We start from the raw sequence: 25,875 nt of genomic DNA, 5'->3' as shown, positions 1-25,875 counted from the left end.
CTTGGTCTGAAGCTGTCTGGACTTCACACTTAATTCAGTCTGTCTTAGGCTGGCAGTCATCCCGAGACTGCGGTAATGCTGAGCCTCCACAGCCCAGGCCTTCTCCCTTCTTTATAGAAATGATTTTTTTATGGGACAGCCACACAACCTGGTCTTCTTCTTATTCCTCATCACCTCTGAGCTCTAGGACATTTTAAAATGAGTCTTTGGGTCTAGACTCTCACAATTAGGCTTAATTTTACTCCATGACTTTCAGAAAATGTTGTTAAATTGTGGTCTCTTTAGAACAGTTGAAAGTGGAATAAGCGTAGGAGCTGAGTTCCACCCCCATGATAAAGAAATTTTATTGACCGGGCGCGGTGGCTCACGCCTGTAATCCCAACACTTTGGGAGGCCGAGGCAGGCAGATCACTTGAGGTCAGGAGTTCAAGACCAGCCTGGCCAACACAATGAAACCCCACCTCTACTAAAAAAAAATATATATATATATATATATATACATATATACACACACAAAAATTAGCTGAGTGTGGTGGTGTGTGCCTGTAGTCCCAGCTACTCGGGAGGCTGAGGCAGGAGAATTGCTTGAACCCGGGAGGCGGAGATTACAGTGAGCCGAGATTGCGCCACTGCACTGCAGCCTGCTGACAGAGTGAGACTCTGTCTAAAAAAAAAAAAAAAAAAAAAAAAAGTTTTATTTAGGAATCTAATGTTCTAATAACCAGATTTGTTCTTTCAATCTAATTTTCTTGATATAGGATAAATGATTACTAAGTAAGTTGGTATCATTAATCAAAACCTCTAGAATCAAAAGCCAATATAAATTATCTCAGTGTTTTACGGATCATTGCTGTTCATAAATAATTAAAACACTGAAAGAGGCCATTAAATAAAGTATGTTCAGTAGCGTTTGATGTATGATACACAGTTTTATTCTGCATGAGCTGGGGCTAGTGATGGTCCCATTACCAGTCTACTACAAATACAGAAACCTAGAGTAAGCATTAGAAACCTTTATAGCAGTATTGTCACTGGAAGGAGGGCCTTGAGTGTGAGTCGTCCAGGTTTTTGGCCATTTGGAACGAAAAGTTGGACAAAATGCACAAAGTAACAAAGGAATGAAGCTGCGAAAGCAAAAGCAGGATTTATTAAACTGAGAAAGCACTCCACAGGGTGGGAGTGGGCCTGAGCAAGCGGCTCAAGGGCCCAGTTACAAAGTTTTCTGGGTTTTAAGTAGTTCTTTTGAGGTCCCTATGGGCTACCCCTTATCTGGATGAAGGATTTGGTTTATGGCTAAGTAAAGGCTGAGGTGGATTTGTGCCCTATGCAGATGATGGCATGGCCCATGCTTAGTGCTTGGCCCACAGCCAATCCAAGGCACTTTCCCTTTCCATCTGAGACATGGTGGAAGTGTGGCAGGCCAGGTCTCACTAACAACTGTTTCAGTACTGACTAAGTGGTTAAATATTAAAAGCCAGTGCCCTTATACAAAGGCTGGGATGTAACAAAAGCCCATCAAGAATTTTGCCTAGGCCTTTCCTGGGCCTCTTAAAGCATACAAAATAAAGAAAGAATTCTTAACAGGACCCCTTTAGGATTAAACAAGTTTTACTGTGGTCTGAAGAAACTCCTCAGGCCTCCACAAACAAGTTTATTGGGGGGTCTAAGAGAACTCCTCAAACCTCCACCACTTAGCAGGAGAGAATACAAGGGCAATCACCCCAGCACCTGGACCCATTTAGGTTAAGTAGATTTACTGAGGCTCCAGAGGAAGGTTTTCAGGACTCAGACCTTAGTTACAGATTAAAAGAAGTTAATCACTTATGTCTTTAGATAAATGCACACTTACACGTAGACAGTTCGCTTAGAAGGTAGATAAGCTCTGAAAAACTGTAATTTTGAGTTGGTCTGGCGATAATTTCCAGGCCTTCTCCCTGCAACCGGTTACAGAAATAAAAACTCTCTTCCTCCCCAGCTCATCTGCATCTCGTTATTGGGCCTTGAAAAATAGCAGCCCAACCCTCAGTTTGGTCTGGGAACAGACGGTTGTAGGGAGAGTAGCCTTTGATCCTTTGCTACTGGGGAGTGGGGAGATGGGGTTTTTCCTTCTGGTTTAGCTTTAGGAAGTTGGTGTTAATTGGCCCTAGGCTCTCGGCCCCCAGACCCAGGTGTTTTCCTTTTGATCCAGCTTTGGGAAGCCAGCACCAGTTGGTCTCAGATTCCCTACTTCCAGCCCTTGCTGTTTTTCCTTGATTGAGCTTTAGGAAGTCAGCGCGAAGTGGCCTTAAGTACCCTGCCTCCAAACCCTACTCTGCCTCATTTTGGCAGAGTACTTTTATATGTCTTGGATCTAATAATAAAATATCGGGGCTTGTGTTTTGTATGCCTTTTGCTTTTCTTTTTCTAGCACTTTATTTTTTTTTGTATTTTCTAAAAGCACCCATCTGGGATGGCTTGGAGACAAAAACAGGTCCTTTAGCACAGTTTGAGATGCACTGATACAGAAGGTTACAGCACATTCTCAGTACTTCGGGAAATGAAGTTCTGAGATTCTGATTCCACGCCACATTCCAAGTTTTGCATACTGGTAAGTTACGTCTGATTCTACATAAAGTTCTTAATAAAACCAGTGCTCATTTTCTCAGATAAGTTTCTTTAGAAGAGGAGGTCTGGGATCAAAAGTTGGGCTGTGAAGTGGCACAATGCCTGGATCTGTACATCCAAAAAGGAGTGGAAAATTAGATAATAATCGCCCAACTTTGGCTCCTAGACCCAAACCTTTTCTCTAAAATGGGCACTGGTGCAAATACCGTGAGGCCTTCCTGCAATGAAGTGCCAATCTCAGGCGCCAGGGCACAGACCCAGTGCGTGTCACAGATCCTGTCCTGAGTGCCAGGCCGGGTGACGCCCCCACCAGGATTAAAGATCAGGCGCCCGCTGAGCCCTAGGAATCAGTGACAGACACCTGCGCCGAGGCGGAGCGAGAAAAGCCTGGAATGGCTCCGGGCTTTGCGTCACGCAGCTCCGCCTCTCGGCCTATCTCACCCGACGCCGTCTCCGAGGGCAGGGAACGGTTGGCGGACTCAGATTGGAGGGATCAGCTCAGACTCGATGACGCCACGGGAGGCGGGGCGTGGCCGTACTCTGATTGGTGACGGGTGAGGCGGCCCGAAATCGTAGGACTTCCGAAAGCAGCGGCGGCGTTTGCTTCACTGCCTGGAAGTGTGAGTGCGCGAAGATGCGAAAGGTGGTTTTGATCACCGGGGCTAGCAGGTGAGGCCTCCTTTGGGTTGGCAGAGGCGGCAGCGGATCAGGGGTCCGAGAGAGCAGGGGTCTGCGACCCTCCACGAACGGACCCCGGAAGCACCCGCCCCTGGCTTTGCCTAGGTTCCCCGGAGTCTGCAGCAGGTGTGGGGCATGTCGGCCTCTTGAGGTGCTCAGTAACTGGTGCTTTGTATTAAACATGACAGTGAAAAGGAAAACTAGAGCATCAGTAAGTGATAAGTGTCGCAGTGATGATCCTGAGGTTATCAAGGCAATGGGGTACTCAGGCGGGCTCCGCCCCTTTTCCATCTTTGCCTACTGTTCGTATTTATCGTCAGTGCCCAATATTTTGCTCCTGACCACGTGATCATGTCTTATACTCCAGGTGTTTTGTCTGTACAAGCCTTTTGCCTACAAATTTGAACACCCATGAACATTAGGACGGTGGAGAGAAAACAATCCCGTTTCATTTAGCTCCGTGCTAGAGAGCTAACATACTCTTCAGAAACCCAGAGAAAATTAATCTTTTCCTATGAAGGCATGGTTGGGGTGCAGAATAACCAGCTCATAATAATTCCAGGGTTGCTCGTTTAGTCTCTCAGCCTCTTCTGTTGCTTGTTTTACCTGTCATTTGCACTTCTGTGAAAAATGTGTGGAGGATGAAGCCAATCAAACCATTTTTCTACTAGTTGCATTTTGCATTTTTAAATGATTAAGACAGAGGACATGTTAAACATTTAAGATTGATCCACTTTCAATTATTTAACCACATGCATATTAACTAAGCCAGCTTGGTAGGTGTCTGCATTTGGCAACTTTTTAGCATACCCTCTCAAGTGACTTTAACCGTTGATTGGTGCTTCTTATGTGGAAGGTACTGAGTAAGTCAGAATTGATTTTGTCTGTTTCTTTTACATATATTGTGATATGTGCAATTGTATATTAAATGCCTACTGTTCTCATGTGAGGACAAATAAATATTTTTGATGCTTTGTTGTTGGTGCTAATAGATTACTGATGGTTCCAGGCTCTTTTTGGGTTTTAACTATTAACATATTTGCCTGGAATCAGCTTAAGTCTTGAAAGAGAACTTATTACCCAGCTTTTCATTGCTATCAGCCAGGCTGGTCTGACTGCTGTCACCACTCCTATGCAGTTTTACAATGCTGGTTTTGAAGTTCTTTGTTTCCAAGTGGTGTACTCATCTAATATTTAGTGTATTCCTACCTTCTACTTAATCATGTTGAGTTCTTTCTTTTTCTATTATTTAATCATAGCTGTTGAGAGGGATTTGTACATCCTGCCGTGTTACTGATGCCTCATCCTGAAAGATTCATCTGTTCCTTTATCAGAGATTTCTGGTGCTCCTTATGGTGTTTACGATACCAATAGGTGGTAGAGCCCTTGCCCCTGAGGAGCCTAGACAGCAAAGTCAAAATGCACATAGGAAACAGCTAATAAGATGCTCTTTTGAGCCCTTACTGGTGATATATTAAGTCATTTTCATGAGTGGCATAATAGGTACAAAATGAAAACCACTGGCAGGATAAAGCCCAGTAGTAGAAAAACTAAAGAACAATTCTTGTTTTCAGTCCAGTTATTTTGTCATTGAAGTTTTTCAAAATGAGAAAAACACAAACTAGGCTGTGTCTCAAGCAAGCGACTATTGGAGTGTAGGATTCCTCCCTTCTTAAATAATTGTTGAGTCTTTTCTTTCTATCTGGGCTTCTCATTGGAGGTCAAGTTGACACAGTTTTCTGAACCAGAGAGAGATGCCTCTACCTGATGCCATCCCAGATAACCCACATCTTATGTCTGAATTGTCCTCCCAGTGGCATTGGCCTGGCCCTCTGCAAGCGGCTGCTGGCGGAAGATGATGAGCTTCATCTGTGTTTGGCGTGCAGGAACATGAGCAAGGCAGAAGCTGTCTGTGCTGCTCTGCTGGCCTCTCACCCCACTGCCGAGGTCACCATTGTCCAGGTGGATGTCAGCAACCTGCAGTCGGTCTTCCAGGCCTCCAAGGAACTTAAGCAAAGGTATATCTCTTGCTGATGGATTTTTTTTCTCATGTGATTGTGCAGCATAACACTTAATAAAATAAGAAAGGAAAGAAAAACCTAAAAAGAAACAGGTGCGGTGTAAGCAGTTATGTTGAGGAAGTCTGTATAGGGTGACCCATTGTGTCTCAGTACCACGTTTTCTTTCTTTCTTTTTTTTTTTTTTTAAAGAGATAGAGTCTTGCTCTGTTGACCAGGCTGGGGTGCAATGGCGTGATCTCGGCTCACTTCAACCTCCGCCTCCTGGGTTCAAGTGATTCTCCTGCCTCCACCTCCTGAGTAGCTGGGATTACAGACATGCGCCACCATGCCTGGTTAATTTTTGTATTTTTAGTAGAGACGGGGTTTTACCATGTTGGTCAGGCTGGTTTCGAACCCCTGACCTCGTGATCCACCCGCCTTGGCCTCCCAAAGTGCTGGGATTACAGGCGTGAGCCATTGCGCCTGGCCAGTACCACATTTTCAATCTCAATCATGATCATAATTATTTCATGGAGACTAATTTATGAGTACATCCTGATGTGTGATCAGTTGGTGCTGGGATTACAGGCGTGAGCCGTTGCGCCCAGCCAGTACCACATTTTCAGTCTCAATCATGATCATAATTATTTCATGGAGACTAAGTTATGAGTACATCCTGATGTGTGATCGATCAGTTGGTGCTGGGATTACAGGTGTGAGCCATTGCACTTGGCCAGTACCACATTTTCAATCTCAATCATGATCATAATTATTTCATGGAGACTAATTTGTAAGTACATCCTGATGTGTGATCAGTTGCACTGCCTTACGTTAAGGTAACTCCTTTGACATTTGAATTCATTTTTTACATCTTTCTTCACATAATGAATTCATTAAGTAGATAAGGCAAGTAGTGAGTGACATTTAACAAGTGAAGAAACTGAGACACAGAAATAAGGGTAATATGCCTGGGAAGGTCATCCAATCTTATATTAGCTGGGTGGGTCCAAGACCCCAGGGCTTCTCCCTGCTTCCTAAGGGGTATTTTTTTTCCCTAGGCCAGTAAAGATTTGTTCACACCTTCACGGTAATTGGCATGTAATAGACATTTGACCAATAGTTGGTATATGAAGGAATAGAGTCCTCAGATGTATAACTCCCCTGAAAGTGAACACAAAATTGCATGTAGGTGCACAATGCATTTTCTGGGCAGAGAGGGCTTTTTATTTATTTATTTGTTTTTAAATTGTAAGAGGAATTTATGATGAAAAAAGTTGAAGAACCCTGCACTAGTCTATGCTGCCCTAGGGCTATCTGGAATAATTATTTCAAATATTGAGGCACTTAAGAGACAAAGAACTACCTTGTTTCCTTGGACAGTAAAATGAAATGGGTAGAAACAAGGAAGGTCTTCTTGATGAAGACGTTTGCTGAATAAAAATACTTCGCATTTTATGTGAATTGATAATCATTTGCATTTGCCTGTTCCAAATGCACAAGTTACAAAGTGAAAGCTAGCTTTCTTCACTCCAGCTCTTCTCAGTGTGGCCTTAGTCCTTTGTAAATGTGGTTTCTCTCTCCAGTACTGCTGAGCTATTAGAGTTTTCTACCGCATCTTAAAGAAAAAAAAAAAAAAAACCTGAGGAGATTTTCTAGGTTCTGTTTTCACATAAACTTTGATATATTCCATATCCCCTACTCCTCCATAACTTAAGCATCTCCAGGGCTGTGAAACTGTATACTGAATGTCCTTATGGAGATAAAAACCATGAAGTTGAGAGAAGTTAAGAGTTTTAAATCATGTTTACAGGCATTTTTTTCCCAAACTTTCTTAGCCAGCTGGCTTCTTACCTGCTTTGTTTAGATTTTGTTATATTTTCTTATTTGGAAGAAAAGAACCTTCATTTCCCAGTTAATAATATCCCATTCCGATGCAGTTTACTTTTGAGACCCAAAGTTTTAACATTTATAGCACTGACTATTCCCAAATGCCTTCAAAGGTTCAAGATATTCGGTGCTTTATCGCAAGTTTAGTAATTTAGTATTTCGTGAGGTATTTAGCAACTTAGCACAGATTCAAGGCAGTGAGGCTGTGGGGCAGAAGGGAGCACTTCAGGTAATAAGTGAGTTGTCCCAGGTACCTGTCATCAGCGTTTTAGTGAAGTTTTGAGGTATTTATTTAGTCCACAAAACAGCCTTTTTTTTGAGATGGTTGGTGTTATTCAAGTTTAGGAAATGATGGTTGTAGTGATATTCACAAGTTTGGAATATATGAAAGTGTCCAGATAGATTCTTACTTATGTCAAGAAACTGCATCCAGTGGCTCAAATGGATCTCTTCAGTTCTAAGTCTGAAATAAACTAGAGCTAAAGGGAGCTCGAGAGTCCCTTCTAATGGCTCAAGTAGCACCATCCCTGACACCTGGTCTTTCCATCTGTAGCATTCTCTTCTATTAGATAGTGCAGATGAAAACTAGTAAGAAATAGTGATGCTGTTTTATCCATATTAGAGCAATGTATCAATTATTTTATTGATGAGTGGTATGTCGTTGTACTGAAGCCAGAGCTTAATTTGATGTCTTTACTAAACATTTCCTCTCCGTTCCTAGCCAAGTATGTTAATATTCGTAGATATAAGTCGGCAAATAAGGTAATAGAACAAGCAACAATGGATGAACTCACACTGTCTTTGTGGCACTTACATGATGAACTGATGGTAATAATATCAGCATTTTAAATGGTCAATTTAATAATTTGAGTCATTTGTCAATTATTTATAGGATGATCAAGAAATGGTTGTATGTGATCTGTGTCGAAGACCATGTATGTATTTCAGGGTCCTAACTTTAGAAGCTATGACTCTTAATATCTTGGGTTATTCAGAGACAGTTTGGTACATAGAACTCTAGGAGATATTCTGAATATTTATGGTGTCTGTGAGTATCATGAGAGCAGGCTTTACCTGCCTTGAACCTAGTTCAAAATGAGTACATTTACACCTATGTAAGTCTTAGATGAAGAGTCTTAGATGAAGACTTACATAGGTTTAAAACTGAAAATGCTTTTTCAACTCAGCATTTCATATCCCTTCCATGACAAATATTCAGGGGGGAGCCCAACAAGATTACCTTACCCCCATTCATCTTTTATAATCTCATTGTATTCTTATGAACTTTCATCATTTTAGGATACATAGGACTTGTCCATGAACACTGAAAGGTTTCCACATGGATCTTCTGTTTTATTATATATTTTGGCATTCAGATTTCAGCATTAATAGATCAGGTCAGGTGAATGTCAATAGTATATAAATTTTACTTGTCAACCAGAGGAGATGTGGATTTTTTTCTTTTAAAAGCAAGACACTTTGTAAGATGAGGAGAGTGGGTTTAAGAGGTAGAGGGTTGCTGCAATTCTTTATTGAGAGGACCGAGCTGGAAGGAATTATTGATCAGAGGTTTTACTTAAAGTCCACAATGACTCCACAGATTCTGTTTGAAGCCACTACCAAAGAAAGAATTCTCAAATGTTTACTGTAGCTAAAGAAAAACTGTTGAGAAAGAAATGCTGTAACTCTAATGTGCTATAAATTCTTCTGAGCTTGCTGTGGCTAATTTACTAATTTAAAAAGTATTTTTTGTCTTTCTTAGGCCTCCTTGATTCTAGTCCCTCTAGAGATAGAATACACAATCTTGTCCTGATGTTTTTACTTGCAACTCACAATCTTGTTTGGTGGTTTACTTGCAGGTTTCAGAGATTAGACTGTATATATCTAAATGCTGGGATCATGCCTAATCCACAACTAAATATCAAAGCACTTTTCTTTGGCCTCTTTTCAAGGTAATTTTCGTTTTATGGATGAACTGTTTGGAAGGAATGTGTTCATTTTTCTGCCTAGTTTTGATGGCGTGTTAAGTTGGGGGGAGGAAAGGTAAGGGGTTGTTGAAAAGGTTGAAGACAGAAAAAGGAGATGTTGCAACCATATCATTTAAGAAAAGCAATCCTCTTTTGTGGGGAGTGCCGAAAGTCCCGTTTTTCATGGTATTCTAAGTCTCCAGGACATTCTAAATGGTTTAGAAGGTCATTTTTTGGTCTGCCTGGATATGCCTATTAGGAAGAACATTTTGAAATTAGGCAGAGTTCTCAGAGAGACTCCAATTTCCAGGAAAGTTACTTTGAACTATTTCCCAGCTGTATGTCAGGTGCTCTGACCAGTAGGTTGGGGAAATGCAGACAACTAATGCTTCCTGGGAGATTCTCGTTACTCATTAGTGTAGTGGCTTTCAAAAATGTTGAAACACAACCAGGAGAATTCTTATTTATAGGAATAAATCTTACTTTGTGACCCAATACACTTATTCATAAATAGGCATTCTTACTATGTGCTGCTTACTATACCAATGCTTTTGCTTTACTTCTTTTCCATTAAAAGACAGACACACACACACACTCACACTCTCACACTCTCTCTGTCTCTCTCTCCCTCTCTCTCCCCGCATTGATCTTGACCTACTAATTGACCTCCCAGCAGAACACTATATTAATATGTTTGAAGAATTCCCAGTTAAAAAAACAATCTGTTTAACTCTTTTTTTTGACAGTTAAACATACTTCGTGCACAGGAAAACTTTTTTCCCTTTGGCATAGCTTATTATTCCTTTAGAACAGTTTACCTGTAACCTGATTGGGAAAGAGGTGAAGAGAATTTTAGCAGCAGGTTTTTGAGAGACTCAAGTTCCTATTGGTAGCGTGAGCTATAAGTATGTAAGTATTTCTGTGAATTAGTGGGGGGAAGGAGGGTCTTTGGCATTTCATTTAATACAATAACCCAGTCTGAGAAATAGGTATTTTTATTCCTGTCATTACAGAATCAAGGGAGGTGTAGTTTATGGGTCGGGGGGATGGGTTGGAAAGTGTTTTCAGTATTTCCAGTTAAAGAAGCTTTAAAAAGTCATGCAATTATCTTCTGCTGTTTCAGAAAAGTGATTCATATGTTCTCCACAGCTGAAGGCCTGCTGACCCAGGGTGATAAGATCACTGCTGATGGACTTCAGGAGGTGTTTGAGACCAATGTCTTTGGCCATTTTATCCTGGTAAAGAAGCTGTGGGCTTAATAAGCTAATATTTGGTGTGATAGTTTCTGTAAAGCTCTGGGCACAGGGCATTATTATAGTTGAGCAGCCAGTTAACTGATTTAATCTCATGTTTGAGTTTTCTTGATTGCATTTGTCTTGTTTATTGTGAGCATGGAATACTTCTGGAAGCTTTCCTAGTAGATTTTTCTTTAATAAATGTACTAATAGTTTTTGATTTACAGAATTACTGCAAAGATAGTACAGAGACTTTCTGTATGCCCTACACCCAGTTTCCCCATTATTAACATTTCGCATTGGTATGATGCATTTGTCAAAATAGATGAATCAATTCTGCTACATTATTATTAACTAAAGTACACACTTTATTCAGGTTCTGTTTTTGCCTAATGTCTTTTTTCAGTTCTAGGATCCCATTCAAGATACTACATTACATTTAGCAGTCATGTCTCCTTAGGCTCTTCTTGGTTGTGACAGCTTCTCAGACTTTCCTTGCTTTTGATGACCTTGACAGTTTTGAGGAGTACTGCTTAGGTGTTTTGTAGACTCTCTCAGTTGGGATTTGTCTGATGTTTTTCTCATGGTGAGACTGAAGAATGTGGTTTTTGGGAGGAAGGCCACAGAGGTAAAGTGACATTCTCATGACATCATATCAAGGGTGTATTCTATCAGTATGACTTCTCAGTGTTGATATTAACCTTGATCACCTGGCTTGAGGTCATGTTTGTCAGGTTTCTCCATTGTTAAGTTACTTTTTCTTTCTCCCTTTTCATACTCTACTTTTTGAAAGAAAGTTGGGCCGGGCACGGTGGCTCCTGCCTGTAATCCCAGTACTTTGGGAGGCCAAGGCGGGCAGATTACCTGAGGTCGGGAGTTTGAGATCAGCCTGACCAACACGGAGAAACCCCATCTCTATCAAAAAACAAAATTAGCCGGGTGTGGTGACGCATGCCTGTAATCCCAGCTGCTTGGGAGGCTGAGGCAGAAGAATCGCTTGAACCTGGGAGGCGGAAGTTGTGGTGAGCCGAGGTCATGCCATTGGACTCTAGCCTGGGCAACAACAGTGAAACTCCGTCTCAAAAAAAAACAAGAGAAAAAGAAAGAAAGTTACTATGTGCAGCCAATGCATACTGGCTAGTGCTCTACCTCCTTAAGAGAGTGGGTTATCTACAGAAATTATTTGGATTTTTTCCACAAGGGAGATTGTCAGTTCTCCTTTATTTATGTCTTTATTCAATCGTTTATTATATCCATATGGACTCATGTTTATGTATTTTCTGCTTTGAAATTATAAATACTATTTTATTTTCCTGCTCAAATTTTTTCAGTTTTGGCCACTGGGAATGCTTTCAGTTGGCTCCTGTATCTCTTTGGCACACCCCCATTGTTATGGTTTTCTCTTTTTGTTTTAGCTTTCATTTTGAGCAGTTTCTTACTATCTGGCACTACAAGATCCTTCAGACTCATCTTGTGTATTTCCTTGTTCAGTCCTAGAATCAGCTACTTTTCTAAAGACATATGTTTTCTTTTATCAGAGAATGGTTATTAGAAACCAAGATCTGGGTGCTTATTGCTACTGAGATATCAGTGTCTTCTAAACCCTCTCTGCTGATACACTAAGAGATATATATGTACATACTAACTCATGTGTGTATACATATCTATAAATATTTTTCTGTGTAACTAATTCATGTCTCTTTTAGATAACTAGTTAATACTGATGTCTCTGACCCTAATCTCTTACCATACAGTACAGCGGTTTCAAAATTTTTATCTGTATTCTGTCAGTATATTTTAATACTCTTTTTTTTTCTTTCACCCAGATTCGGGAACTGGAGCCTCTCCTCTGTCACAGTGACAATCCATCTCAGCTCATCTGGACATCATCTCGCAATGCAAGGAAATCTAATTTCAGCCTCGAGGACTTCCAGCACAGCAAAGGCAAGGAACCCTACAGCTCTTCCAAATATGCCACTGACCTTTTGAGTGTGGCTTTGAACAGGAACTTCAACCAGCAGGTAAGGCCTGTCTCAGTGATACGGAAATGGCGGAGGAGGGTTCTCTTAATTACCTGCTGTTGATTTCCTAATAAGGTAGCTGGCTTTCCACTAACTCTTGTAGTTTAGATTGATATTTGGTATATATGAAAGTGTTAGGGCAGAGATAATTGGCTCCTGACATTATAGTTATAGGTAGTTCATTCATCATTCTGTGGTTCTTCAGGAATTCTAACTTATGTTAACAGAGTGATAACACTTATGTGATAACTTACGTTAACACTACTAAAAGTGATCATAGCTACTGTTTTGGTACTTGCTGTGTTTCAGGTGCTGTATTCGTCTGTGTATGTCATTAAATACCTGCCTCATTACATGGAGGTGGGTCTCAGTATTACCATTTTCAGATGAGGACACTAAATCTCGGAGAACTTAAGTCATTTACCTGATGGTCACACAACTTGTAAACGGTAGAGCTCAGAATTGAGCCCGAGGCTGTCTGACTTTATAGCTTGGACTTTTCCCACTGTACCATGCTGCCTCCTAGTGTTTGTCATAGCAGACGTTTATAGGACAGTCAAGTAGTTATAAAACCTTCTGGATAGTGGTGGTTTTAGGTAAGACTCCAGAGCTCTGTCTCTATGAGGATCTCAGTTTATGGGATGTTTTTCAGGGGATGGTGAGACTTGTTGGTCATACTGAGTCCTTGTTGCCACTGTGGTCTGCAGCTTACTGCTTTTTTGTATGTCTCTGTTGCCCAGGTCTAAATTCTTACCTGAAAATCTCCAGTCTTCCCCTTGGACATTTTCTTTTTTTTGCTTTGATTAACAGTGTTGTATGAGTATGGGGCTATGGAGAAGTTTAATTTCACTAACATTTACAAAAGACCTATCATGTTTAGGGCACTGGGCCAGGTTTAGGGTTGAGGAGGAAAGTGAAATAAGAAGATGATCAAGAATTATGTTTTACCTCAACGGAGTTTCTTGGATCATGAATTAGACATAGAAATATAACTCTTATGTGATGGTCTAGACCTGGCTTATTCTGGAATTGCTACCTTGATCAGGTGGTATTCTGTGTTCTGGCTCTTAGAATGATGCCCCCCTTTTTTTTTGAGACAGAGTCTCATTCTGTTGCCCAGGCTGGAGTGTGGTGGCACAATCTTGGCTCACTGAAACCTCTATCTTCTGAATTCAAGTGATTCTTGTGCCTCAGCTTCTCGAGTAGCTGGGATTACAGGGATGTGCCACCACACCCAATTTTTGTGTTTTTAGTAGAGACAGGGTTTTACTATGTTGGCCAAGCTGGTCTCGAACTCCTGACCTCAGGTGTCCGCCTGCCTCAGCCTCCCAAAATGCTGGGATTACAGCGCTTGCGCCCAGCCTGAATCATGCCTCTTATAAAGTTGAAGCTAAGAGCATACTTTCTGGAACTGAATTTGAATCCTGACTCTTTGTAACCCTAGGCATATTATTTAATCTCCCTATGCCTCAGTTTCCTCATCTGAAAAATAGGGATAGTAATAGTGCCTGCCTCACAGATTTGTTGGGAAGATTGACTGAGGGGGATCTGTATGAAGCACTCACAGCAGTGTTTTGTATTCAGAATGTGAGTTTGTGTGTGCATGTGTCTGTACAAATATGTACATGTGGATATGCATGAGTGTGGGTATGTATTTGTGTGCCTACCCATGTGTAGCGGGTTCATATGTACATGTACGGGTTTTGTGGGTGTGTGCACATGTGTTTGTGAATGTATTTTTTGGGTGTGTGCATGTGTGTAGGTGTCAGTGCATGTGGTCTGCACATGCGTGTACATGTTCTTGTATTGGCTGTTAATATTGCAGGTTGGACTCAGCATGTTGGCCCAATTGTGCACCTCCTTCTGAAGTTTCTTGAGATGTTTAAAAACTTGTCACAACTGCTTCCTGATACTCTGAGAACTCCCTTTTAGAGGGATTAGCTTTTCCTTTCATAAAAAGGTCTGGGATTCTATTTAAGTCTCAATTATCAAGTAAGCTTTAGGATTTTATCTTTTATGAAGGAGGGAGATTTAGCTATTGCTTGTAAAATCTGTTGAGATTGGTTCTCAGCCAATGACTTTTTCTTCTTGGCCTTTATGAGGAAAGAAGCAGCTGAGAAAGAATAACATTACAGGATTCCTTTTGAAGCCCTGTGTCACTGGAAATGTTGTCAGGTTCTATATAGACTGCCTGATAGACTTTAATTATCCATGCATGCTCCCCCACTCAAGCTGTATAGAAATACTCAGGATCATCACAATTTAATCCGTATAATTAAACAAATGGAAGGATACAGTCTTGGTTAAGATTGTTTTCTTCTTTCTTTTTTGTTTATCTCTCAACATCAGAAAATTGTATATGTTGGAAATGCTGGATTTTAGTTTGAAGATTTCTTCGTTTAGGACAGAATAGTCCCCAAGTGATCCTAGGAAGCTCCTAGAATAAGAACTTTTCCTTAGCTGTTTTAGGGGCAGAGTACATTGTTTTCTTAGGAAAAACTTTTGGACTATCATGAGGATAGGTCTTAGCTCTTGACTCTTTTCTAGAGGATTGTTGGTAAATCAAGGGGATTCTCAGGGATGGTTGATCCATGTCAGGCAGTGCCAAGCCTCTGCAGTACCAAATAAAGGATGAAAAGCCTCCAGGTTCTGTTGTTTAGGATGCTGTCTGTCCATTGAACTGTCTGTTAAACTGGCACTTCCTATTTTTTTATTTAAAAGAAAAAATGAGTTTAAAAATGATAAAAATGAGTTAAAATAGTCAATATCAAAATAAAGTAAAACGTATAGTATAAATTAAACTAAATAAAATAGTAAAACAAATCCCAATAAGAGGCATGATCCCAGGGCTCCAGGACTTAACTATAGATCACATAGGACCCTTTGTATTAACATAAGCTCTGTGTTAATTGGGGCTCTCTTTGTAGGGTGGAACTTTCTAAAATGAGTTCTAGGCTAAGGACCTGATTTAGAGATCTTCAGTTGGAGAAAGTTTTGTGATAGCACATACAGCCTAATGCCGGGAGCACCCACCTCAAGCTAGAGGTATGGGTCTTATGTACTTGCAGGGAAACAGACACATACTTTAGGTTTAGCTGTCTATTTATTAGGCCAGAAACTTCTTGAAGGCAAGGACTGTACTCCGTACATCTTTTAATCTTAAATGCTCATTATGATTAAAAAGCTGATCTTCAGTTAAGCCAATAATAGGGAAAACTCAGATAACCAGGCCCTGCTTTTCTCCCCCAGCTTTAAGATTGGTTATTTTTTATACTGCAAGGTTCATGAGAATAGACACTTTGTCCCACTAATTTTTGCATCCTGGGTGCCTCTCACAGTGGGTTCTCTTAATACATGATTCTTCAACATAAACGTTTTACCCAACTTCAGAGACAACTCAGAACATAAACTCTTTATTACCTGACTTCTGGCTCATGTACATACCTCTTTTATTAACTAGCATGTAGCTGGACTGAGTCAATATACACTGAGTTAAAGTCTCATTGCTACACCTCTCTGTTCCTAGGGTCTCTATTCCAATGTGGCCTGTCCAGGTACAGCATTGACCAATTTGACATATGGAATTCTGCCTCCGTTTATATGGACACTGTTGATGCCGGCAATATTGCTGGTAAGTGATGAATACTTCTTTTCTTAACTCATAAAAGTCTCTTTTTGGGACCTAGAAGATATGTTGAAGGGTTGGGAAATGATTTAAGGAATTGAACCTGAATGCCATTTAACTTGAGGTTTTTGAACTTACTTAATGTGAAACCTCTGCTTAATATTTCTAAGTGTTACTGCCACACCACCATTTGAGTGTCCACTTCTCTTTAAAGGAATGTTTCATTGCTCATGCACCACAGATCCCAAGAGCTCTGTAATCATATAATTTTAGAAAACCCATGTTGAACATTGTTAAACTGGACTTCTCTAAGTTTTCAAACTGATCCTGTGCATCAAAAGTTCCCAAGAAGGGGATAATTGTGTACTATGTAACTATACAACCATATTTTTGTTTTGTGATTTGAACGTCTTGCAGGACCATTGTTTCTGTGGCACATCTTGAAAAATGCTACTTTTAGGAAATGATTCTCTCTTTAGGGCTCAGGAAGAAGTGTCTCTTCCTTAGGGCAGGCATAAAGTAAAGATCAGAAGTAAATAGGCCTTCATGTTAAAAGTAGTGGATTTGGAATAATGGAGATTAAGTGATGTTTCTTTTTTGACTTCTTTATTTTTTGTTACTTAAAAAGTGTTCTATAATCAGAAAGGCAGGGTTTTTAAAAATATTTAAATGAATAATTCTTTCATGACTCTATTCTAAACCACCAAAAAATAACTGTTGTTTTCTTTTCTGCAGCTTCGCTTTTTTGCAAATGCATTCACTTTGACACCATATAATGGAACAGAAGCTCTGGTATGTTACTGAAGTTTTTATAACTTGTATGATGACTTAGCAGATGTGAATTATAGGTTCACTCGTAGTAGAAATAATTTCAACAGAAAAGATAATAAGAGAATAAGCTCTGTGAATAATTGAGGTCCCGTTTGGAACTGAAGCGGACTATAAGGCTAAGCACAGAACATTAGGAGTGAAGTTTGCAAGTTTAACATGTACCATGGCACTGGGCACCATGACTGTAGGGAAAGCACTTCTTTAGAGGCAAGATACACCAGCAGCTAGAGGAGAGACAGAGCAATGGGAAGCTGGAGGGACAGGCAGAGCAGGACGGTGACTGCACAATCAGTCTGTGATTTCCCGTGGAGAAAGAGCATTTTGTGGGTCAAGAGCCAGGACAACAAGGTTCAACACCATTCCCCTCTATGAAGATTTTCTTCCCTCTCTTAGAAGATCAAGTTGTTATTTTATTAGGAAGCCAGTGGAGTTAAATCACACGTGGCAAATGGGTTGCATGTGTTTCCTCATCAATGGCAGACATTACTGATGGGCTATAATACTCCTTTCTGCTACACACACGTGATGTCTCTGAATATTCTTCAACCCAGAGCTCCAGAGGCAGCCTCTACTAATGGTTCAGAATTGTCCTACATAAAAAGCCCATTGTATCTGAGTCAGTTCTTTACATTTGTCTCCCTCATTCCATTGAACTCCTTCAGGATTTTTGCTATTCACTTTGGAAACCTGAGGACCTAGCATTGTAGTACTTAGTAGATTCTTAAATCTTGACTTAATTGAGATTAGCTAAGGAAAACATAAATGGAATTGGCTTTGATGCTCTTGTTTTGGTAAGTGTTACAGAAATAAATGCATTTATTGTAGGAATACAAATTGGTTGTAGAAGCAAGTGCTTTTAAACTATATTTTAATTGGTTCTCAATATATTTGCCAAACCATTCACTGATGATATTTGAGAGGATGTTTATAATTTGTCTGGGGAGCTCTATATAAAGTGCAGATTGTGAATCTCCACCAGCCTCACTCACTTGGGCAGAAGAAACAAATCATTGACACATCCTTCCTTTCCAGGTATGGCTTTTCCACCAAAAGCCTGAATCTCTCAATCCTCTGATCAAATATCTGAGTGCCACCACTGGCTTTGGAAGAAATTACATTATGACCCAGAAGGTAAATGTGCTTACATTGTTGCACTGATGTTTGCTGTTGGGTTGATGAATTAAGCCTGTGTTCCTGACCAGCCCCTCAGCCCCCCAGCTTCGCTTCTCTGGGTACTCACTGTTCACCAGCATCACACTGGCCTGATTTTATTTCATCCTGCTCTCTCCTGCTTCTCGCACATCTTATTCCCCTGACTTGAGCTGCTCTCAGCCTCTCGATGATTGATTTGTGCTCATCCTTCAGATCAGTTTATCCCATAGCCTTTAGTGACCCTGTAGACCGGGCCTGGGTGCCTCTGTAATAGGCTTTCTTGACATCTCGTACCTGTTGCAGATCATGCTTGTTCACCTTCGGGTTCCCCTGTCAGAATGTAAGCTTTGTGAGGAGGAGGGTCATACCCCATTTCCTAGCAGGCTGCCTTACACATGGTAGACGCTCAGTAAATACGTTGCAAGTTGAATGAAATATGAAGTGTTTTTCTGTGTGAAGTTAACTTCCCTTTGAGTATTCAATTCTGCTTGTGACAATTGTCAGCTTTAATAGATTGGTGTTTTGAAGAGGAACAGAATAATGTGCAGAAAAAAAAGTCAGTACTGTGTTTTTTAGACTTGGTATAATCTAAAATGAAATCAAACATAGAGTTACATACTGGGGAATAAGAAAATTTATTTTAAACTAAGAGAACTACTTTGTTGTACTTTTGTCATGCGTAAGGTTTATTTCAGCCCCCGATTTTCCACTGTCCAGCCTGTTGTGAGGAGGCATTAGCATAAGATAAAATGAGATTGAGGTGACGGTTATTGCAGGTAAGTCAAGTAACTGGCATTGATCTTGGCCTCTGTTAGTAGCATGAGTTAAAAGGGGAGCCATGCACTTGGCTTCCTGTGCTATCTGTTCACTAAAAGTGAACCTTCCAGGTTTTTCAAAATATGTCCTGTGGGATACTAGTTTCCTGAGAAGATTTGCAAGAATCAGTTCCTCTAGCAAGTAAAATTGAACCATGCTTCATATTACATTCCCCTCTTTCAGAGACTTGTACAGCATACATCAGCAAAGTAAAGGCTGAGAGAAGTTGAAACAGTTAAGAAATGTGTGTGAAATATTTTATCCTGCTGTTTTCAGTACTTCACCATGAATTTTTTTTTAAAGCAAATTTTACATAACCTGTAACATACATCCCTTTGGGGAATTCTGTTGTAAACTAATAGCTTACTTTAGGCTAGCAGGTTGTATTTGAACTTACTATCTATTAACTTAGAAGGAATGGTTTGTTTATCAAGGGGAAAATGTTTAGTTCTACAAACTGACATACTCATTAGCATTTTATGGAAATGCATTGAAGAAAGTATTTTAACCTTTGATTAATTTGGGGAAGTCAGCTTTCTCTTCTGTTAAAAGATGGGGTTGAACTAGAAGAGTTCTGTAATGCTTCTTCCAGTTCCATTATGGAAAAACTCTAACTTGATTGAAGATAAATGTTATTTTCTTTCTTTTTTTTAAAATTATTATTATACTTTAAGTTCTAGAGTACATGTGCACACGTGCAGGTTTGTTATATATGTATATATGTGCCATGTTGGTGTGCTGCATCCATTAACTCATTATTTACATTAGGTATATCTCCTAATGCTATCCCTCCCCCCTCCCCCCACCCTACAACAGGCCCCAGTGTGTGAGGTTCCCCTTCCTGTGTCCAAGTGTTATCGTTGTTCAGTTCCCACCTATGAGTGAGAACGTGCGGTGTTTGGTTTTTTGTCCTTGTGATAGTTTGCTGAGAATGATGGTTTCCAGCTTCATCCATGTCCCTACAAAGGATATGAACTCATCCTTTTTTATGGCTGCATAGTATTCTATGCTGTATATGTGCCACATTTTCTTAATCCAGTCTATCATTGATGGACATTTGGGTTGATTCCAAGTCTTTGCTATTGTGAATAGTGCCACAGTAAACATACATGTGCATCTGTCTTTATAGCAGCATGATTTATAATCCTTTGGGTATATACCCAGTAATGGGATGGCTGGGTCAAATGGTATTTCTAGTTCTAGATCCTTGAGGAATCGCCACACTGTCTTCCACAATGGTTGAACTAGTTTACAGTCCCACCAGCAGTGTAAAAGTGTTCCTATTTCTCCACATCCTCTCCAGCACCTGTTGTTTCCTGACTTTTTAATGATCGCCATTCTAACTGGTGTGAGATGGTATCTCATTGTGGTTTTGATTTGCATTTCTCTGATGGCCAGTGATGATGAGCATTTTTTCATGTGTCTTTTGCTTGCATAAATGTCTTCTTTTGAGAAGTGTCTGCTCATATCCTTTGCCCACTTGTTGATGGGGTTGTTTGTTTTTTTCTTGTAAATTTGAGTTCATTGTAGATTCTGGATATTAGCCCTTTGTCAGATGGGTAGATTGCAAAAATTTCCTCCCATTCTGTAGGTTGCCTTCCTCTGATGGTAGTTTCTTTTGCTTTGCAGAAGCTCTTTAGTTTAATTAGATCCCATTTGTCAATTTTTGCTTTTGTTGCCATTGCTTTTGGTGTTTTAGACATGAAGTCCTTGTCCATGCCTATGTCCTGAATGGTATTGCCTAGGTTTTCTTCTAGGGTTTTTATGGTTTTAGGTCTAACATTTAAGTCTTTAATCCATCTCAAATTAATTTTTGTATAAGGTGTAAGAAAGGGATCGAGTTTCAGCTTTCTACATATGGCTAGCCAGTTTTCCCAGCACCATTTATTAAATAGGGAATCCTTTCCCCATTTCTTGTTTTTATCAGGTTTGTCAAAGATCAGATGGTTGTAGATATGCGGCATTATTTCTGAGGGCTGTGTTCTGTTCCATTGGTCTATATCTCTGTTTTGGTACCAGTACCATGCTGTTTTGGTTACTGTAGCCTTGTAGTATAGTTTGAAGTCAAGTAGTATGATGCCTCCAGCTTTGTTCTTTTGGCTTAGGATTGTCTTGGCAATGCAGGCCCTTATTTGGTTCCATATGAACTTGAAAGTAGTTTTTTCCAATTCTGTGAAGAAAGTCATTGGTAGCTTGATGGGGATGGCATTGAATCTATAAATTACCTTGGCCAGTATGGCCATTTTCATGATATTGATTCTTCCTATCCATGAGCATGGAATGTTCTTCCATTTGTTTGTGTCCTCTTTTATTTCATTGAGCAGTGGTTTGTAGTTCTCCTTGAAGAGGTCCTTCACATCTCTTGTAAGTTGAATTCCTAGATATTTTATTCTCTTTGAAGCAATTGTGAATGGGAGTTCACTCATGATTTGGCTCTCTGTTTGTCTCTTATTGGTGTATAAGAATGCTTGTGATTTTTGCACATTGATTTTGTATCCTGAGACTTTGCTGAAGTTGCTTATCAGCTTAAGGAGATTTTGGGCTGAGACAGTGGGGTTTTCTAAATATACAATCATGTAATTTGCAAACAGGGACAATTTGACCTCCCCTTTTCCTAATTGAATACCCTTTATTTCTTTCTCCTGCCTGATTGCCCTGGCCAGAACTTCCAACACTATGTTGAATAGAAGTGGAGAGAGAGGGCATCCCTGTCTTGTGCCACTTTTCAAAGGGAATGCTTCTAGTTTTTGCCCATTCAATATGATATTGGCTGTGAGTTTGTCATAAATAGCTCTTATTATTTTGAGATATGTCCGATCAATACCTAATTTATTGAGAGTTTCTAGCACGAAGTGCTGTTGAATTTTATCAAAGGCCTTTTCTGCATCTATTGAGATAATCATTTGGTTTTTGTCTTTGTTTCTGTTTATATGCTGGATTACGTTTATTGATTTGCGTATGTTGAATCAGCCTTGCATCCCAGGGATGAAGCTCACTTGATCATGGTGGATAAGCTTTTTGATGTGCTGCTGGATTCGGTTTGCCAGTATTTTATTGAGGATTTTTGCATCAGTGTTCATCAGGGATATTGGTCTAAAATTCTCTTTTTTTGTTGTGTCTCTGTCAGGCTTTGGTATCAGGATGATGCTGGCCTCATAAAATGAGTTAGGGAGGATTCCCTCTTTTTCTATTGATTGGAATAGTTTCAGAAGGAATGGTAACAGCTCCTCCTTGTACCTCTGGTAGAATTCGGCTGTGAATCCGTCTGGTCCTGGGCTTTTTTTCGTTGGTAGGCTATTAATTATTGCCTCAATTTCAGATCCTGTTATTGGTCTATTCAGGGATTTGACCCCTTCCTGGTTTAGTCTTGGGAGGGTGTAAGTGTCCAGGAATTTATCCATTTCTTCTAGATTTTCTAGTTTATTTGCGTAGAGGTGTTTATAGTATTCTCAGATGGGATCGGTGGTGATATCCCTTTTATCATTTTTTATTGCGTCTATTTGATTCTTCTCTCTCTTCTTCTTTATTAGTCTTGCTAGTAAGTCTATCAATTTTGTTGATCTTTTCAAAAAACCAGCTCCTGGATTCAATGATTTTTTGAAGGGTTTTTTTGTGTCTCTATCTCCTTCAGTTCTGCTCTGATCTTAGTTATTTCTTGCCTTCTGCTAGCTTTTGAATGTGTTTGCTTTTGCTTCTCTAGTTCTTTTAATTGTGATGTTAGAGTGTCAATTTTAGATCTTTCCTGCTTTCTCTTGTGGGCTTTTAGTGCTGTAAATTTCCCTCTACACACTGCTTTAAATGTGTCCCAGAGATTCTGGTGTGTTGTGTCTTTGTTCTTATTGGTTTCAAAGAACATCTTTATGTCTGCCTTCATTTCGTTTGTACCCAGTAGTCATTCAGGAGCAGGTTGTTCAGTTTCCATGTAGTTGAGTGGTTTCGAGTGAGTTTCTTAATCCTGAGTTCTAGTTTGATTGCACTGTGGTCTGAGAGACAGTTTGTTATAATTTCTGTTCTTCCACATTTGCTGAGGAATGCTTTACTTCCAACTATGTGGTCAATTTTGGAATAAGTGCTGCGTGGTGCTGAGAAGAATGTATATTCTGTTGATTTGGGGTGGAGAGTTCTGTAGATGTCTATTAGGTCTGCTTGGTGCAGAGCTGAGTTCAATTCCTGGATATCCTTGTTAACTTTCTGTCTCGTTGATCTGTCTAATGTTGACAGTGGGGTGTTAAAGTCTCCCATTATTATTGTATGGGAGTCTAAGCCTCTTTGTAGGTCTCTAAGGACTTGCTTTATGAATCTGGGTGCTCCTGTAGTGGGTGCATATATATTTAGGATAGTTAGTTCTTCTTGTTGAATTGATCCCTTTACCATTATGTAATGGCCTTCTTTGTCTCTTTTGATCTTTGTTGGTTTAAAGTCTGTTTTATCAGAGGCTAGGATTGCAACCCCTGCCTTTTTTTGTTTTCCATTTGCTTGGTAGATCTCCCTCCATCCCTTTATTTTGAGCCTATGTGTGTGTCTGCACATGAAATGGGTCTCCTGAATACAGCACACTGATGGGTCTTGACTCTTTATCCAATTTGCCAGTCTGTGTCTTTTAGTTGGATCATTTAGCCCATTTACATTTAAGGTTAATATTGTTATGTGTGAATTTGATCCTGTCATTATGATGGTAGCTGGTTATTTTGTTTGTTAGTTGATGCAGTTTCTTCCTAGCATCGCTGGTCTTTACAATTTGGCATGTTTTTGCAGTGGCTGGTACCGGTTGTTCCTTTCCATGTTTAGTGCTTCCTTCAGGAGTTCTTGTAGGGCAGGCCTGGTGGTGACAAAATCTCTCAGCATTTGCTTGTCTGTAAAGGATTTTATTTCTCCTTCACTTATGAAGCTAAGTTTGGCTGGATATGAAATTCTGGATTGAAAATTCTTTTCTTTAAGAATGTTGAATATCGGCCCCCACTCTCTTCTGGCTTGTAAAGTTTCTGCCAAGAGATCCGCTGTTAGTCTGATGGGCTTCCCTTTGTGGGTAACCTGACCTTTCTCTCTGGCTGCCCTTAAAAATGTTATTTTCAAAATGTTCAAAAGTTTATTTAATTTTTAGCCTTTCAATTTTGTGAACAAAGAGGCTGTTCTTGAAGTTTAGGCTCTGTGTTGGCTTGATAAAAGGATATCACTATTTTAAAAGGGCTGAAAGTTAGCCTGTACATACTGTTGAGATTTTCTGCATGAAACACAAGAATGTAAAATAACTATAGATTAAACTAGATAGAATCTTAGATTTCTTGCATGTAAAAGCATTTAGGAGAGAGGCAGTCTCAGGCTGCCATGGCAAGTCCACAAATTGTCAGGTACTCAAGTTCCTTGCAATCACCACCTGGCCATCTTTAGGGCGTGGCCCTCAGGCTTGTGGCTGGAGAGTGGTATGGAAGAAGGGAAGAAAAAAGGGATGCTTTATTTCTCTTGAAGAGACTCCAGGTATTATTTACATCTCAGTAGCCAGAACATAGTCTCATGGCTCTGGCACCCATTGTTTCAATGGAGGCTGAAGTATCGTCTTATATCCAGAGGGCAGTGAGCCCAGCTAAAACCAGGGCTCTTTTACTAAGCCAGATTGATATTAGGAAGTGAGTAGCCGTTAAAAATTCACAAAACTCTTGATTTTTCTGTTTTGTCCTTTGATAACACAGTTGGTTGGTGTCTTCTGTTACTGGGCATATAAAAGTTGGGGGAGATAGGAAAACTCAGATCTTTCAGTCCTGCTGTTTAAGGGAAGCATCAGTGGGTTTGGTGAGTTTTGGAACTGAGACTGAGATTTAGTATGTCTTCAGGCTCTCAGCTTCTTCCACGTGTCTGCCACCATGGCCCTTTCCTGCTGCCTCCTTTCTTTTTATTTCATATATTGAATGCCTTTTTTTTTATACAAATACTATTCATCTTATTTTTCCTTTCTAGACATCTCTATTTTTGCTTCTTTTCCAGATGGACCTAGATGAAGACACTGCTGAAAAATTTTATCAAAAGTTACTGGAACTGGAAAAGCACATTAGGGTCACTATTCAAAGAACAGATAATCAGGCCAGGCTCAGTGGCTCATGCCTATAATTCCAGCACTTTGGGAGGCCAAGGCAGAAGGATCACTTGAGACCAGGAGTTCGAGACCAGCCTGAGAAACATAGTGAGCCCTTTTCTCTACAAAAAGAAATAAAAATAATAGCTGGGTGTGGTGGCATGCGCATGTAGTCCCAACTACTCAGGAGGATGAGGTGGGAGGATCTCTTGAGGCTGGGAGGCAGAGGTTGCAGTGAGCTGAGATTGTGCCACTGCACTCCAGCCTGGGTGACAGCGAGACCCTGTCTCAAAATATGTATATATTTAATATATATATAAAACCAGAGCTGACAATGACACTCTGGAACATTGCATACCTTCTGTACATTCTGGGGTACATGGATTTCTACTGAGTTGGATAATATGCATTTGTAATAAACTATGAACTATGACTGTCTCTTTTCCTTCCTTTTGGAATTATCTCCAAGACTGTGTATGTGTATGCATATGAGAAAAAGATTGGGCCGGGCACGGTGGCTCAAGCCTGTAATCCCAGCACTTTGGGAGCCTGAGGTGGGCGGATCATGAGGTCAGGAGTTTGAGACCAGCCTGGCCAACATGGCAAAAACCCATCTCTACTAAAAATACAAAACTTAGCCAGGTGTGGTGGCATGCACCTGTAATCTCAGCTACTTGGGAGGCTGAGACAGGAGAATCACTTGAACTCAGGAAGCAGAGGTTGCAGTAGGCCGAGATCGCGGCACTGCACTGCAGCCTGGGTGACAGAGCAAGACTCCATCTCAAAAATAAAAAATTGATTAAGTAAAAATATTAATTAGTTATTCTCTAGAGTGGTATCACATCAAAATTATTAGAGTTCTTTTCTGGAAGATTTTATGTAAAAATAAAAATTATTCGAGTCACCCAACAGAGTATCTGTTTATATTATTCTGCCAACTGGGGCCTAAGCTGTGCTCCATGGGACAAGAAGTGGACTTGAATAATTGTGAC

General features: G+C 40.2%; 1 protein-coding gene across 2 annotated transcripts; it reads left to right on the top strand.

Annotated features, from left to right (window-relative positions):
- The first annotated feature begins 1,689 nt into the window (after positions 1–1,689).
- On the top strand, positions 1,690–25,316 carry HSD17B7 (hydroxysteroid 17-beta dehydrogenase 7). 2 transcript variants are annotated; one of them, XM_004027796.4, is made up of 9 exons: positions 1,690–3,273; positions 5,097–5,300; positions 9,029–9,121; positions 10,260–10,374; positions 12,198–12,392; positions 15,919–16,023; positions 16,753–16,809; positions 17,881–17,979; positions 24,796–25,316. In XM_004027796.4, exons 1-9 carry the CDS (start codon positions 3,239–3,241, stop codon positions 24,916–24,918), a joined length of 1,026 nt encoding a protein of 341 aa, XP_004027845.3. In that variant the 5' UTR covers positions 1,690–3,238; the 3' UTR covers positions 24,919–25,316. The 2 variants fall into 2 exon arrangements, with proteins under 2 accessions (XP_004027845.3, XP_018881542.3); XM_019025997.3 differs by lacking the exons at positions 12,198–12,392; positions 15,919–16,023; positions 16,753–16,809; positions 17,881–17,979; positions 24,796–25,316 and having other exon boundaries at positions 3,139–3,273; positions 10,286–10,374.
- Positions 25,317–25,875: the final 559 nt, after the last annotated feature.

Source organism: Gorilla gorilla, chromosome 1, assembly GCF_029281585.2.
Source record: "Gorilla gorilla gorilla isolate KB3781 chromosome 1, NHGRI_mGorGor1-v2.1_pri, whole genome shotgun sequence".
Lineage (NCBI taxonomy): Eukaryota > Metazoa > Chordata > Mammalia > Primates > Hominidae > Gorilla > Gorilla gorilla.
Note: the sequence above shows the minus strand (reverse complement) of the source record. Positions and strands in the feature narration are given on the sequence as shown.

What these genes read in the sequence shown, in the direction of transcription:
- HSD17B7 (XM_004027796.4), top strand. Translation starts at nt 3,239, where the DNA reads ATGCGAAAGGTGGTTTTGATCACCGGGGCTAGCAG. An exon ending in TGATGCCGGCAATATTGCTG is followed by an intron (nt 16,024 to 16,752) that starts GTAAGTGATGAA and finishes TCTTTTCTGCAG; the next exon opens with CTTCGCTTTTTTGCAAATGC. An exon ending in ATTACATTATGACCCAGAAG is followed by an intron (nt 17,980 to 24,795) that starts GTAAATGTGCTT and finishes CTTCTTTTCCAG; the next exon opens with ATGGACCTAGATGAAGACAC.